The 15,312-nt window shown below is 45.5% G+C and overlaps 1 protein-coding gene across 1 annotated transcript in view; it reads left to right on the top strand.

The window, feature by feature from the left end:
* The window catches only part of tmem63c (transmembrane protein 63C), a 331,403-nt gene that overhangs the window by 196,531 nt on the left and 119,560 nt on the right, over positions 1–15,312 (top strand). Inside the window, exon 14 of the mRNA XM_060829024.1 lies at positions 6,532–6,654. Coding sequence (XP_060685007.1) covers positions 6,532–6,654 — 123 coding nt within the window. The remainder of the gene's footprint in view (positions 1–6,531; positions 6,655–15,312) is intronic.

A 15,312-nucleotide genomic window follows, 5' to 3' on the forward strand; every position in this document is an offset into this window, starting at 1 on the left:
GGTCTTACGCCTGAAACATCAATTCTCCTGCTCCTCGGATGCTGCCTGACCTGCTGTGCTTTTCCAGCACCATACTCTGGACTCTTAAAAATAGGTAATGCCTATAAGGCTCTAAGAGAAATTATTCAGCTGGAAGAGTTTGCAAACTCACTTCCCGAGATGATAAAAATTCATGTGGATGGACAGAAAGTTCAAGAATGTGGGCGGCACGGTGGCACAGTGGTTAGCACAGCTGCCTCACAGCGCCAGGGGCCTGGGTTCAATTCCTGCCTCAGGCGACTGACTGTGTGGAGTTTGCACGTTCTCCCGTGTCTGCGTGGGTTTCCTCCGGGTGCTCCGGTTTCCTCCCACAGTCCAAAGATGTGCGGGTCAGGTGAACTGGCCATGCTAAATTGCCCATAGTGTTAGGTAAGGGGTAAATGTAGGGGTATGGGTGGGTTGCGCTTCGGCGGGTCGGTGTGGACTTGTTGGGCCGAAGGGCCTGTTTCCACACTGTAAGTAATCTAATCTAATCTAAGAGTAGCAGAGATGGCAGATGAATATACATTGGTGCATCAGGCAAAGTTTAGCTTCAGGCAAGAATTTCATCCTGTGAGGAATAGAAATTGGGAGAAGGGAAGATTCTACACTACAAAATAAAGAGCAAAGAACACTGGTAATTGTTTAGCACAGGTTAAAAAAGAAGTCCAAGGGGGTGGAAAGGAGGTGAATGGCCTCGGGTGTTTCTACTGTAGTAAAGTGGGACACAGTGCTGGTGGTTTAAGAAGGGCAAAAGTGAAATAGGTGTTTTCCCTGCCATAAAGTGGGACACGTAAAGACGCAGTGCTGGTCGTTAAAGAAAGGAGAAAAGATGTGGTTATAAAAAAGCTAATCCAGCGACATTAGTGAAAATAATAAAGGAGACTCAGGGAAACGTCGAAGAGCTGCAAGTGAGTGTCCAGCCTGGAAAGGGGCTGGGTATGGCGTTAGTGCCTGATCTACACAAAGAATTTGCCTCTGTGGGTAAAGTTTACTCAGAAAGAACGGGGAGAAGGGAAAGAAGTTATAACTTTGAAAAATACAGGATCTAACCAGTCTGTTATTGTAAGAGATGATCGGATTAGCACTCTTTCTGACCTGTTACCTGAGAGAGTGGTAATTTGTGGGCTAGATGGACAGAAATTTAGCGTTCCCCTGTGTAAGAGCAGGTTGGAGTTCCAAATCAAGACTGGGGAAGTAACAGTGGCAGTAATTGACAGAGTTCAGTTCCAGGAATACAGTTTGTTCTTGGGACTGACTTAGTAGGATCCAAGGTGGGAGTAACACCACTTGTTATGGAGAAACCAAAGAAAGACCAGGGAATGGAGGACTTAAAAGAAAAATACCCTGGAATTTTCCCAGACTGTGTAGTAACAAGATCCCACTATTATAAGTCACAGCATGAAGAAAAAAACTAAAGAGAAAGATGAAGGAGTTGAGGTTCAGTTAGCGGATACCCTGTTTAATGTTATGGTGCAGCCAGAGGTTGTTAAACAGAGTTTAGTCCTGAAAGGCTAAGACTGACAAGACAATAAAAGGTATATATAGAACATAGAATATTACAGCGCAGTACAGGCCCTTCAGCCCTCGATGTTGCGCCGATCTGTGAAATTAATCTGATGCCCATCTAACCTATACCATTCCATTATTATCCAATGTCCATTGCCCATTTAAATGCCCTTAACATCAGTGAGTCTACAACTGTTGCAGGCAGGCCGTTCCATGCCTACTACTTTCTGAGTAAAGGAACTATCCCTGATATCTGTCATCAATCTATCACCCCTCAATTTAAAGTTATGTCCCCTCTTGTTCGCCATCACCATGCGAGGAGAAAGGCTCTCACTGTCCACCCTAACTATATGTGGATACATCCTCAGAAAAGAAGGCAGAGAATATTTTTGAGGGTTATTATCTTAAAGATCGAATCCTACAATGAAAATGGAGACCACATGCAGAGGAGAACTGGGCAGAAGTGCACCAGATTGTTTTGCTGGTAGCATACAGATACCAAGTGTTACAGGTAGCACATGAACTACCAGAAGGAGGTCACCTAGGTGTACAGAAGACTCAAGTAAGGTACAAAACCATTTCTATTGGCCTGGAATGCACAAGGATGTGGTTAACTTTTGCCGTACATGTCATACGTGCCAAATGGTAGGTAAACCCCAGGCGATAGTAAAACCCACCCCTTCGTTGCCAATGCTCGCATTTGAAGAACCTTACATGTAGGTTATGTTTGACTGTGTACATCCCCTCCTGAAAACTAAAAGTGGGAACCAGTAATTGTTAACTATAATGGATGTGTCGACCAGATTTCCGGAGGCAGTTCCATTACGGAGTATTAAGGCAAAAAGGGTGGTAGAGGAGTTAGTAGCTTCCTTCATGTGTATGGGCTACCCAGAGAGATACAATCAGACCAAGGCTAGGTCTGTTTAAAGAGGTTATACAGCACTTTAAGCGCGTGTCATCCTGAATCCCAGGGACCTATAGAAAGGTGGCAGACCCTTAATACCATGTTAAGAGCGTACTTGAATGCCAAATATAGAATTAAAGACAGGATTCTTGGCAGTGTGGACGGACAGCAGGATCTTGGTGTCCAAGTGCATAGATCCCTTGACGTTGCCACCCAAGTGGATAGGGTAATTAAGAAAACATACGGTGTTTTGGCTTTCATTAACAGGGGAATCGAGTTTAAGAGCTGGGAGGTTTTGCTGCAGCTCTATAAAACCCTGGTGAGATTACACTTGGAATATTGTATCCAATTCTGGTTGCCCTACTATAGTAAAGATACAGAGGCTTTGGAGAGGGTGCAAAGAAGATTTACCAGGATGCTGCCTGGACTGGAGGGCTTGTCTTACGAAGAGAGATTGACTAGTCTTGGACTTTTCTCTCTGAGCAGAAGGAGGAAGAGAGGTGACCTGATCAAGGTGTACAAGGTAGTGAGAGGCATGGATTGAGTTGATAGCCAGACACTTTCCCCCAGGGAGGATTGACTGACGTGAGGGGTCATAATTTTAATGTGTTAGAAGGAAGGTATAGAGGAGACGTCAGAGGTGGGTTCTTTATGCAGAGAGTTGTGAATGCATGGAATGCGTTGCCAGCGGTGGTGGTGGAAGCAGAGTCATTAGGAACATTTAAGTGACTGTTGGACATGCACATGGACAGCAATGAATTGAGGGGTACATAGGTTAGGTTGTTTTATTTTAATCCTTGGCACAACATCATGGGCTGAAGGGCTTGTTCTGTGCTGTACTTTTCTCTGTTCTATGTTCTGTCAGGATTTCCCCAATGATTGAGATAAAGGTATCCCATTTATATTGTTTGCCATTAGAGTTGCCATTAGGGTGGTGCAGGCTCAAAGGGCAGAATGGCTTACTCCTGCACCTATTGTCTATTGCCCCAAATGAATCTACTTAGTTGATTCCCTTTTAGTTAATATTCAGACATGAAGTGAGACGCCCTTTGAAAATAATTAAAGAGAAATTGACAGGACCAAAATCAGAGATCTCACACTTGGATTATGTATTGGAGGTGAGGGTGAAATTAAATCAGGTAGGTGAGTTAGCTAAACAGCACCTGATGAGGGCACAGCATAGAATGAAGCAGGTGGCAGATAAAAACTCTGAAATTTGGACATTTTATCCATGAGGATGATGTTTCAGTATTATTATCAGTGTTAGGAGATCCCTTAAAAGCCAGATTTAGTGGTCCCTGCCAAATTGAGAAACATTTGAGTCAGATAAACTATCTAGTAAAGATGCTCGATAGAAAAATCTGTATCGGGTATGTCATGTGAATGTGTTGCAATCAAATTATAATAGAGAGAGGGAACTTGAGGAACATGTGTTAGTTACTACCCTGCAGAGTGAGGATTCAAATCCAGATGTCGTGGAGTTTGATGTGCCTCAAAATAATGAGGAAGTCCCTGAGGAGTGGGATAGGTTAGTGAAGTATCTGCCTCAGGAGCAAAGAACCCAGTTGAAAGGTTTGTTGCAGCAGTATGCAGACACATGCGGCAATAGGATGGCGAGGACTAATGCTATTGTGCATGAGGTGGAAGTAGGGATTCCTGTTCTGATAAAATAGCACCTACAGACTTAATCCTCTCAAAGTCACACAGATCCAACGGATTCAATGCTCAATAAAGATATCATCGAACTGAGTCAGAGTGAATGGATCCGCCGATCATGTTAGTTCCCAAACCGGACGGCACTCAACAATTTAGTGTGGACTATCGGAAGGTTAATCGGAAAATCGACTCATACCCAATATCAAGATTGGAGGACTTCTAGAAAAAGTTGAATAAGCCAGTTACATCACAAAGTTGGACTTAGTGCGTGGTTATTGACAGCTACCTTTATCAGAGAAAGTGAAAGAAGTTTCTGTGTTTGTAACCCCAAATGGGCTATACCAATTCAAAGTGATACCCTTTGGAATGAAGAACGCACTGGCCACATTCCAAAGACTCATGAACAGAGGTGGGGCTGGATTAACAAACTGTGCAGTCTATCTGGATGATGTGGTGATCTTTAGTGAGTTATGGAAAGATCACATGGTACAGTACGCAGAGCTCTTTAAACGATTAAGAGAAATAGAACTGGTAATAAACTTAAAGAAAACGGAACTTGTGGAAGCAGATTGTTCTTGGGATGTAACATCGTCCATGGAAGGTTGACCCCACACAATGCAAAGACAAAGGCCATCGAGGAATTTCCACAATCAACTTTGAAGAAAGGTGCTTTGATATTTTTGGACTAAGCGGATTCTACCAAAAGTTTATTCCAAACTTCAGCAGCATAGTGGCACTGCTAATAGATTTACTGAAGAAGAACTAAAAATTTTGGTGGACAGGATAATGCCAGGAGGCATTTGACAATTTAAAAGCAGTATTAACCGCCACACCAGTTTTAGCTACACCAAACTTTTTGACACCCTTCAAAGTTGCAATCGATGCTAGCAACATAGGAGTCGGAGTTGTACTGCTGCAGGAAGTTGATGATGGAATTGAACTGCCAGTTGATTACTTTTCAATGAAATTAAACATCCACACCAGAAAAAATACTGCACCATTGAAAATCAATTATTGAGTTAGATATTGGCATTACAACATTTTAATGTTTATGTCATGAATAATGTGTTGGAGACAGTTGTGTACACGGATCACAATCTTCTTGCATTCTTGGAACAATTTAAACACAAGAATATGAGACTATTTCATTGGAGCCTTATGTTACAGATTTTTAATTTACAAATCATACATGTTGTGGGTTGTATGAATGTGATAGCAGATGCATTATCACGGATTTAATGGATAAAGTATAGATATGATTGAATGGATACCAACATTGTATATATATGTTTTTTCATTGTAATGGGGTTAAGAATTAAAGAAAAAAAAGCCATCTTTTCATTATGATAGTTCTTTTTTTTCTTAAGAGGGGAGGTGTTACGAAATTGAAGGCATATATTGTACCTTTAAGAAAGAGTGGAAGTTGTTGGTGGTGAGAGTTTTCAGGCACCTGTCATGTGACTGACTAGCAGTCTCAGAGTGTACTGGACAATTGAAAATATGTAACTCTTGGCTGCTATTGTTCACAACAGTTTGAATTGAACCAATCAGTTTAAATAATGCCCCAGGATACTAAAACCCAATTGATTTTGAAATGTACTGTTTTGACAACATCACCCCGAGACGATCAGATGTTTCGGGTATAAATAAGTCAGCAGTTTGAGAGTTAGCCTGAGAGAGAGCTACAACCTGCCATCTAGAGAAAGACTTCAATTCAAAACACTCTCCATCAAAGGCAGCTTTTTCATATGAAACATTTTTGTAGCAAAAGACTGAAGATGACCCAGGGAGATCTTCAGCTGAAAGAGACCGACACCAACAACTACAGCTGCTGGGTGGTTTTGAAAATTAAGTTGATGTAATTTTAATAGGGGCTTGTATTGGAACAGTATATTGTTATAGAGTTTGGAGGTAGATAACAACCTTTAACAGAAAGGGGGCTTAGATTGTAAATAGTTAAGTTCAGTTTTAGAGTTTAAAGAATAAATTGATTTTTTTTCTTCAAATAGAGGAAGTTGGGAGTTCTCTATCACTCAGACTTTAACAGATTATGAGGCAAGATGAGCTTTTCTGGGTGTTTATTTTAATTAGCAGAAGCGTTCACCCCCCATGTTGTAACAGGAGTCACATGTAGACCGAACCAGGTAACGACGGCTGATTTCCATCATAAAGGACAGGAATGGCCTGATTTTTTTTTGATAATTGGCATAGTAACCACTATTCTAGCCTTTCGTTCCAGATTTTTAAACTGAATTCTGATTACATCATCTTCCACGATAGCATTTAAATCAATATCCCCAGAATGTTAGCTTGGGGTTCTGCATTATAGCTGTACTAGCCCAGTGACATTGCCTCAATGCTACTACCTTCCCAAGCAATAGCCATGTTTCTTCTGTTCTTGCTTCCCACTCAATGGCTCCTGTACTTGTATTTTTGTTTTTCAGCATTGTGAAGCACTACCAGCACAGCCGATGTCGATATCAGCCACAGCAGTCCAGTGTCACGACTGTCATCAAGTCTTATAGATGGGATGTGAGATATGCCCCAGCACTGAGCGATATTATCTGGTAGGACTCAAATTCCAGTGAAGCAACATTTGCAAGTCAGGACAGCGTGTTGCTTGGAGGGGAACTTGCTTGCGGTTATCTTCCCATGTACCTGCTGCCCCTGTCCTTCCAGATGGTTGTGGACACGGGTTTTGAGAGTGCTCTTGAAGGAACCTCGGTGAATTGTTGAAGTGCACCCTTTGGGTGATACAAACTGGCTCCACTTCCATTGGGAGTGTAGGGAGTGAATGATTAATGTGATGCCTGTTAACAAAAATACAAGTGTGGAGAATTACAATAAACTTAATTGGATTTGATAGGAAATTACTTAAGACATCAGAACAAAATATGGGGATAATGATTGAGTACTGGTCGTTCTGCTATAATGTGACAGCTGCATTTCTCTGCAACCTCATGTAGTAGAAAATCACGCTATAGAAAACCACAATAGAGAATCGCTATAGAAAATCACTGTACCTGTTCCGTTGAAAGTTTGTGTTTTCCAAACAGCATCCACAATTTATCAATAGTGTTATAGCCAATTCATGTTGACAAACCAGAACAACTGTACTTTGATTCATGCGATGTGCCAGAAATCTTTTCTCGGGCCCCAGCTTATCACTATCTTTCTGAATAACTAAGTAAATCGTGCAGTTGAGCTGAGAACATAGAATCAAGAATCACAGAATTGTTATAGCGTAGAAGGAGACCATTTGGCCCATCATCTGTGTAATGGTTCTTCAGATGAACATCGTTGCCTAGTTTCAATTTCCTGCTTTTCCACCACATATCTGCACACCATTTCTATCCAAATAACCATCCAATGTACTCTTATTCCAAATAACTATCCAATGTACTCTTGAATGCCTGAATTGAACCTGCCTCTGCTATATTTCTAGGCAGTGCATTCCAAATCCTAATTACACAGTAAATGAAGAAGTTTTTTTCTTGCAATTCTCTAACTTCTTATGCATATCACTCAGATTTGTGCCCTCCCTTATTTGTTCCTTTAATAAGTGGAAATATCTTCTCCATTTCCACTCTATCCACCTGTTCATAATTTTGAAAACCTCTATTAAATCTCCTCTCAGCCTTCTCTCATACTTCTATCCTCAAAACTGAAGTTTCTCAATCCTTGAACCATTCTTGTAAAATTGCTTCTGTCCTCTTTCCAATGAATTCATATCTTTCCTTTAATGTGGTGACCACTACTGTAGGAGAAAGTGAGGACTGCAGATGCTGGAGATCAGAGCTGAAAATGTGTTGCTGGAAAAGCGCAGCAGGTCAGGCAGCATCCAAGGAGCAGGAGAGTCGACGTTTCGGGTATGAGCCCTTCGTCAGGACCACTACTGTACACAGTATGCCAGCTGAAGTCTAACATATACCTTGTACAAGTTCAGCATCATCTCGTTGTTCTTATACTCAATGCCCCTCATAAAGCCAAGGACACTATATTTTATTAATATGATTAGATATAGGAGCAGAATGTGGCTCATTGAGTCTTCTCCACCGTTTGACAATGGCTGATACATTTCTCAAACTCATTCTTCTCCCCCTAACCTTTAATTTCTTTACTAATCAAGAACCTAACTCTCTCTGTCTTAAATGCATTCAATGATTTGGTCTTACAGCCTTCAATGACAATGAGATCTACAGATTCACCACTCTCTGACTGAAATAATTCCTCATCATCTCAGTTCGAAAGAATCATCCCTTCTGATGCTGTGTCCTCTGTCCTACCTTTCTTACTAGTGGAAACATCTTGTCCACAACCACTGTATCCTGACCTTTCAGTATTCTGTACATTCCAATCAGATCTCTCCTCATTCTTCTAAATTCCATCATATACAGACTCAGAATCCCCAAGTTCTCCTCGTATGACAAACCCATTATTCCTAGGATCTTTCTTCTGAATCTCCTCTGGACCCTTTCCAAGGCCGACAGATCCTTCCTTAGATATGAGGCCCAAAATTGCTCACAATATTCCAAAAACTCCCTCCACCTGTCCTGCCACCTTCAATGATCTGTTCATGTATATTCCCAATTCCCTCTGCTCCTGCATCTCCATTAGAATTGAATTCCTTATTTTATATTGCCTGTCAAAGTTCTTCCTACCAAAGTACATCACCTCACATTTCTTTGTATTGACCTTCATCTGCCACCCATCTGCCACTCCATCACCTTAACATAGAAATATAGGAGCAGAGATAAGCCATTTGACATCTAAAGCCTGCTTTGCTATTCAATATGATCATGGTTAATCATTGAGCTCAATACCCTAATCCTGCTCTTCCCATAAACAAAGTTGCTCCTCCTTGTAAATGTAATGTTTTGGCCTCAACCACTTCCTCTGATAGTGAATTCAACTGGGTTACCATCTCTGGGTGAAGACATTTTTCCTCATCTCAGCCTGAAAAGGTTTACCTCTGATCCTTAAACTATGACCCCTGGGAATCTCCTTCCTGCATCTAACCTGTCCATTCATGTTAGAATTTTATAGGTTTCTGTGAGATCCTCCATCATTTTTCAAAACTCCAGTGAATACAATCCTAGCCAACTCGGTCTCTCCTCTTATGTCAGTCCTGCCATCCCAGGAGTCAATTTGGTAAACCTATACTGCATTCCCTCTATAATAAGAACATTCTTCCTCAGATAAGGCGACACAGTATTTGAGATGTGGCTTCCCCCATGTCCTGCATAATTGCAGAAAGACATTCTTGTTCCTGTACATGAATCCTCTCGCTATGAAAGTCAACATACTGTTTATCTTCTTTACTGCCTGCTGCATCTCAGCACTTCCTTTCAGCAACTGGTGCATAAGGACACCCAGGTCCTGACGATCATTCTCATCTCTCAAGTTACAGCCATTCAGATAATATTCTGCCTTCCTATTTTTGCTACCATAATGGATAACATCACATTTATCCAATGTATATTGCATTTTGCCCTCCATTCAGTCAACCTGCCCAAATCACACTGTTACATCTTTACATCCATCTCACGGTTCACCGTTCCACCCAGTTTTATGTCATCTACAAATTTTGAGATGCTATGTTTAGTTCCCTCATTGAAGCCAAATAGATCTCTTATCATGTATTGTGAATAACTGGAGTCCTAATACTGAACCCCGCAGTACCGCCCAAGTCACTACCTGCCATTCAAAAAGAGACTCATTCATTCCGATTCTTTGTTTCCTATCTGCTAATCAGTTTTTATCCATCTCAATAACTACCCCATCTCATTTGCTTTAATTTTACACATTAATCTCTTATGTAGGACATTGTTGAAAGACTTCTGGAAGTCCGAATAAACAATATTGACCGGTGCCCCTTAAACTCTACTTGTTACATCCTCAAAGAATTCCAGTAGATTTGTCAAGGATGATTTCCCTTTGTAAATCCAAGCTGACTTGTCAATGTCCTTTTGAATTTCTACAATGTCCTCCTCAAAGTTTACAGTTCTTGCAAGTTTTGTGTCAATTGACCTCTGCATATCAAGTTCTAGATCATTAATACATACCAAAAAAACATACTAATAAAGACCTCCAGTGAACTCCACTACAAACCTTCCCCAGCCTGAAAATATCCATTTCCCATTACTATATTTCCTATTACTCAGCCAATGTTTTATCTGTGTTGATACTATTCCTTTTATATCATGGTCTATCATTTTTCCTCACAAGTCTGTTGTATAACACCAGTCTAAATATCTTCTGAAGATCCATGACTACCACGTCAACAGTGTTACTCTCATCAAGGCTTTCTGGTACCTCTTCAAAGAATTTCTGCAAGTTATTTAAACATGATTTCCCTTCAGATTTTCATATTATCCTGTCCATATCTGTTTACATTTGAGTACTAATGCTGTGCTGAGTAATTGTCTCTAGGAGCTTTCCCACAATTAAAGTTAAATTAACTGGCCTATAATTGCTGGGGTTATCCTTATAACCTTTCTTAAACAAGGCAGTAATGTCAGCAATTCTCTTGTCTTCTGGCAACTACTCTGAGTCTAGGGAAGACTGAAAAGTTTTTGCCTTCACTTTCTTCAAATTCCAGGTGGAAACATGGGTATGATATGAGAGCTAGCATTGCAACCTGGATTAAAGAAGGTAGGAATTGCAGTTCAACATTCCTTATCGCAGGATTTTAGTTGGATGGAGAAATAGAGATAACAACAGGGAGATGCAATATCGAAGGAGAGAGGAAAGGCTGGAAAGATCAATCCATATGCTGCCTGGACTGTAATGGCACTAGTACTGGTGTTCCTATACTGTAATGGTGCTAATGTTGGTGTTCCTGGACTGTAACAGTGCTGGTATGGGTTTGCCTGGGCTATAATGGTGCCGGTGTGGATGTAGCTGCACTGTAATGGTGCTAGTGTGGGTGTGCATGGGCCATCACGGTGCTAGTGTGGGTGTGCCTGGACTATAATGGTGCTGATATGGGTGTTCCTGGACAATAACAGTGCTGGTGTGGGTGTGCCTGTGCTGTAACGGTGCTACGGTGGATGTGCCTGAGCGGTAATGGTACAAGTGTGGGTGTGCCTGGGCTGTAATGGTGCTAGTGTGGGTGTGCACGGGCTGGAACTGTGCTAGTGTGGGTGTGGACGGGCTGTAATGGTGCTAGAGTGGGTGTGCCAGGGCTGTAACAGTGCTAGTGTGGGTGTGCACGAGCTGTAACAGTGCTAGTGTGGGTGTGGACGGGCTGTAACGGTGCTAGTGTGGGTGTGCCTGGGCTGTAACAGCGCTAGTGTGGGTATGCCTGGGCTGTAACAGTGCTAGTGTGGGTGTGGACGGGCTGTAACGGTGCTAGTGTGGGTGTGCACGGGCTGTAACGGTGCTAGTGTGGGTGTGCACGGGCTGTAACATCGCTAGTGTGGGTATGCCTGGGCTGTAACAGTGCTAGTGTGGGTGTGCACGGGTGTAACAGTGCTAGTGTGGGTGTGCACGGGCTGTAACGCTGCTAGTGTGGGTGTGCACGGGCTGTAACAGCGCTAGTGTGGGTGTGCATGGGCTATAACAGTGCTAGTGTGGGTGTGCACGGGTTGTAACGGTGCTAGTGTGGGCGTGCCTGGCCTGTAACAGCGCTAGTGTGGGTGTGCACGGGCTGTAACTGTGCTAGTGTGGGTGTGCACGGGCTGTAACTGTGCTAGTGTGGGTGTACACGGGCTGAAACAGTGCTAGTGTGGGTGTGCACGGGCTGTAACGCTGCTAGTGTGGGTGTGCAGGGGCTGTAACGGTGCTAGTGTGGGTGTGCACGGGCTGAAACAGTACGTGTGTGGATGTGCACGGGCTGTAACAGTGCTAGTGTGGGTGTGCACGGGCTGTAACGCTGCTAGTGTGGGTGTGCACGGGCTGTAACAGTGCTAGTGTGGGTGTGCCTGAGCTGTAACAGTGCTAGTGTGGGTGTGCACGGGCTGTAACAGTGCTAGTGTGGGTGTGCACGGGTTGTAACAGTGCTAGTGTGGGTGTGCACGGGCTGTAACAGTGCTATTGTGGGTGTGCACGGGCTGTAACGCTGTTAGTGTGGGTGTGCAGGGGCTGTAACGGTGCTAGTGTGGGTGTGCACGGGCTGTAACGGTGCTAGTGTGGGTGTGCACGGGCTGTAACGGTGCTGGTGTGGGTGTGCACGGGCTGTAACGGTGCTAGTGTGGGTGTGCACAGGCTGTAACAGTGCTAGTGTGGGTGTACACGAGTTGTAACAGTGCTAGTGTGGATGTGCACGGGCTGTAACGCTGCTAGTGTGGGTGTGCACGGGCTGTAACAATGCTAGTGTGGGTGTGCACGGTCTGTAACAGTGCTACTGTGGGTGTGCAGGGGCTGTAACAGCGCTAGTGTGGGTGTGCATGGGCTGTAACGGTGCTAGTGTGGGTGTGCACCGGCTGTAATGGTACTAATGTGTGTGTGTGCCTGGGCTGTAATGTTGCTAGCTGAAAAATGTGTTGCTGGCAAAGCGCAGCAGGTCAGGCAGCATTCAAAGAGGAGGAGAATTGACGTTACGGGCATGGGCCCTTCATCAGGAATGAGGAAAGTGTGTCCAGCAGGCTAAGGTAAACGGTAGGGAGGAGGGACTTGGGGGAGGGGCGATGGAGATGCGATAGGTGGAAGGAGGTCAAGTTGAGGGTGATAGGCCGGAGTGGGGTGGGGGCGGAGAGGTCAGGAAGAACATTGCAGGTTAGGAAGGCGGTGCTGAGTTTGAGGGATTTGACTGAGACATGGTGGGGGGAGGGGAAATGAGGAAACTGGAGAAATCTGAGTTCATCCCTTGTGGTTGGAGGGTTCCCAGGCGGAAGATGAGGAGCTCTTCCTCCAACCGTCGTGTTGTTATGGTCTGGCGATGGAGGAGTCCAAGGACCTGCATGTCCTTGGTGGAGTGGGAGGGGGAGTTGAAGTGTTGAGCCACGGGGTGGTTGGGTTGGTTGGTCCAGGTGTCCAAGAGGTGCTCTCTGAAGCGTTCCGCAAGTAGGCCGCCCGTCTCCCCAATATAGAGGAGGCCACATCGGGTGCAGCGGATGCAGTAAATGATGAGTGTGGAGGTGCAGGTGAATTTGTGGTGGATATGGAAGGATTCCTTGGGGCCTTGGAGGGAAGTGAGGGGGGAGGTATGGGCGCAAGTTTTGTATTTTTTGCGGTTGCAGGGGAAGGTGCCGGGAGTGGAGGTTGGGTTGGTGGGGGGTGTGAGTATGCATGGGCTGTAACGCTGCCAGTGTGGGTGTGCACGGGCTGTAACAGTGCTAGTGTGGGTGTGCACGGGCTTTAACGCTGCTGGTGTGGGTGGGTACGGGCCCTAACGGTGCTAGTGTGGGTGTGCAGGGGCTGTAACAGTGCTAGTGTGGGTGTGCATGGGCTGTAACGCTGCCAGTGTGGGTGTGTACGGGCCCTAACGGTGCTAGTGTGGGTGTGCACGGGCTGTAATAGTGCTAGAGTGGGTGTGCAGGGGCTGTAATAGCGCTAGTGTGGGTGTGCATGGGCTGTAACAGTGCTAGTGTTGGTGTCCACGGGCTGTAACGGTGCTAGTGTGGGTGTGCCTGGGTTGTAACGGTGCTAGTGTGGGTGTGCACGGCTGTAACAGTGCTAGTGTGGGTGTGCCTCAGCTGTAACAGTGCTAGTGTGGCTGTACACGGGCTGTAACAGTGCTAGTGTGGGTGTGCGCGGGCTGTAACACTGCTAGTGTGGGTTTGCACGGGCTGTAACGGTACTAGTGTGGGTGTACCTGGGCTGTAACGGTGCTAGTGTGGGTGTGCACCGGCTGTAATGGTACTAATGTGTGTGTGCCTGGGCTGTAATGTTGCTAGCTGAAAAATGTGTTGCTGGAAAAGCGCAGCAGGTCAGGCAGCATTCAAAGAGGAGGAGAATTGACGTTACGGGCATGGGCCCTTCATCAGGAATGAGGAAAGTGTGTCCAGCAGGCTAAGGTAAAAGGTAGGGAGGAGGACTTGGGGGAGGGGCGATGGAGATGCGATAGGTGGAAGGAGGTCAAGTTGAGGGTGATAGGCCGGAGTGGGGTGGGGGCGGAGAGGTCAGGAAGAACATTGCAGGTTAGGAAGGCGGTGCTGAGTTTGAGGGATTTGACTGAGACATGGTGGGGGAGGGGAAATGAGGAAACTGGAGAAATCTGAGTTCATCCCTTGTGGTTGGAGGGTTCCCAGGCGGAAGATGAGGAGCTCTTCCTCCAGCCGTCGTGTTGTTATGGTCTGACGATGGAGGAGTCCAAGGACCTGCATGTCCTTGGTGGAGTGGGAGGGGGAGTTGAAGTGTTGAGCCACGGGGTGGTTGGGTTGGTTGGTCCGGGTGTCCAAGAGGTGTTCTCTGAAGCGTTCCGCAAGTAGGCGGCCCGTCTCCCCAATATAGAGGAGGCCACATCGGGTGCAGTGGATGCAGTAAATGATGAGTGTGGAGGTGCAGGTGAATTTGTGGTGGATATGGAAGGATTCCTTGGGGCCTTGGAGGGAAGTGAGGGGGGAGGTATGGGCGCAAGTTTTGTATTTTTTGCGGTTGCAGGGGAAGGTGCCGGGAGTGGAGGTTGGGTTGGTGGGGGGTGTGAGTATGCATGGGCTGTAACGCTGCCAGTGTGGGTGTGCACTGGCTGTAATAGTGCTAGTGTAGGTGTGCACGGGCTGTAACTGTACTAGTGTGGGTGTGCACAGGCAGTAACGATACTAGTGTAGGTGTGCACGGGCTGTAACAGTGCTAGTGTGGGTGTGCACGGGCTGTAACGCTGCTGGTGTGGGTGGGTACGGGCCCTAACGGTGCTAGTGTGGGTGTGCAGGGGCTGTAACAGTGCTAGTGTGGGTGTGCATGGGCTGTAACGCTGCCAGTGTGGGTGTGTATGGGCCCTAACGGTGCTAGTGTGGGTGTGCACGGGCTGTAATAGTGCTAGTGTGGGTGTGCACGGACTGTAACAGTGCTAGTGTGGATGTGCACGGGCTGTAACAGTGCTATTGTGGGTGTGCCTGGGTTGTAACAGTGCTAGTGTGGGTGTGCCTGGGTTGTAACAGTGCTAGAGTGGGTGTGCCTGGGCTGTAACAGTGCTAGTGTGGGTGTGCACGGGCTGTGACGGTACTAGTGTGGGTGTGCACGGGCTGTAACAGTGCTAGTGTGGGTGTGCACGGGCTGTGACGGTTCTAGTGTGGGTGTGCACGGGCTGTAACAGCGCTAGAGTGGGTGTGCACGGGCTGTAA

Source organism: Hemiscyllium ocellatum, chromosome 8, assembly GCF_020745735.1.
Source record: "Hemiscyllium ocellatum isolate sHemOce1 chromosome 8, sHemOce1.pat.X.cur, whole genome shotgun sequence".
NCBI lineage: Eukaryota > Metazoa > Chordata > Chondrichthyes > Orectolobiformes > Hemiscylliidae > Hemiscyllium > Hemiscyllium ocellatum.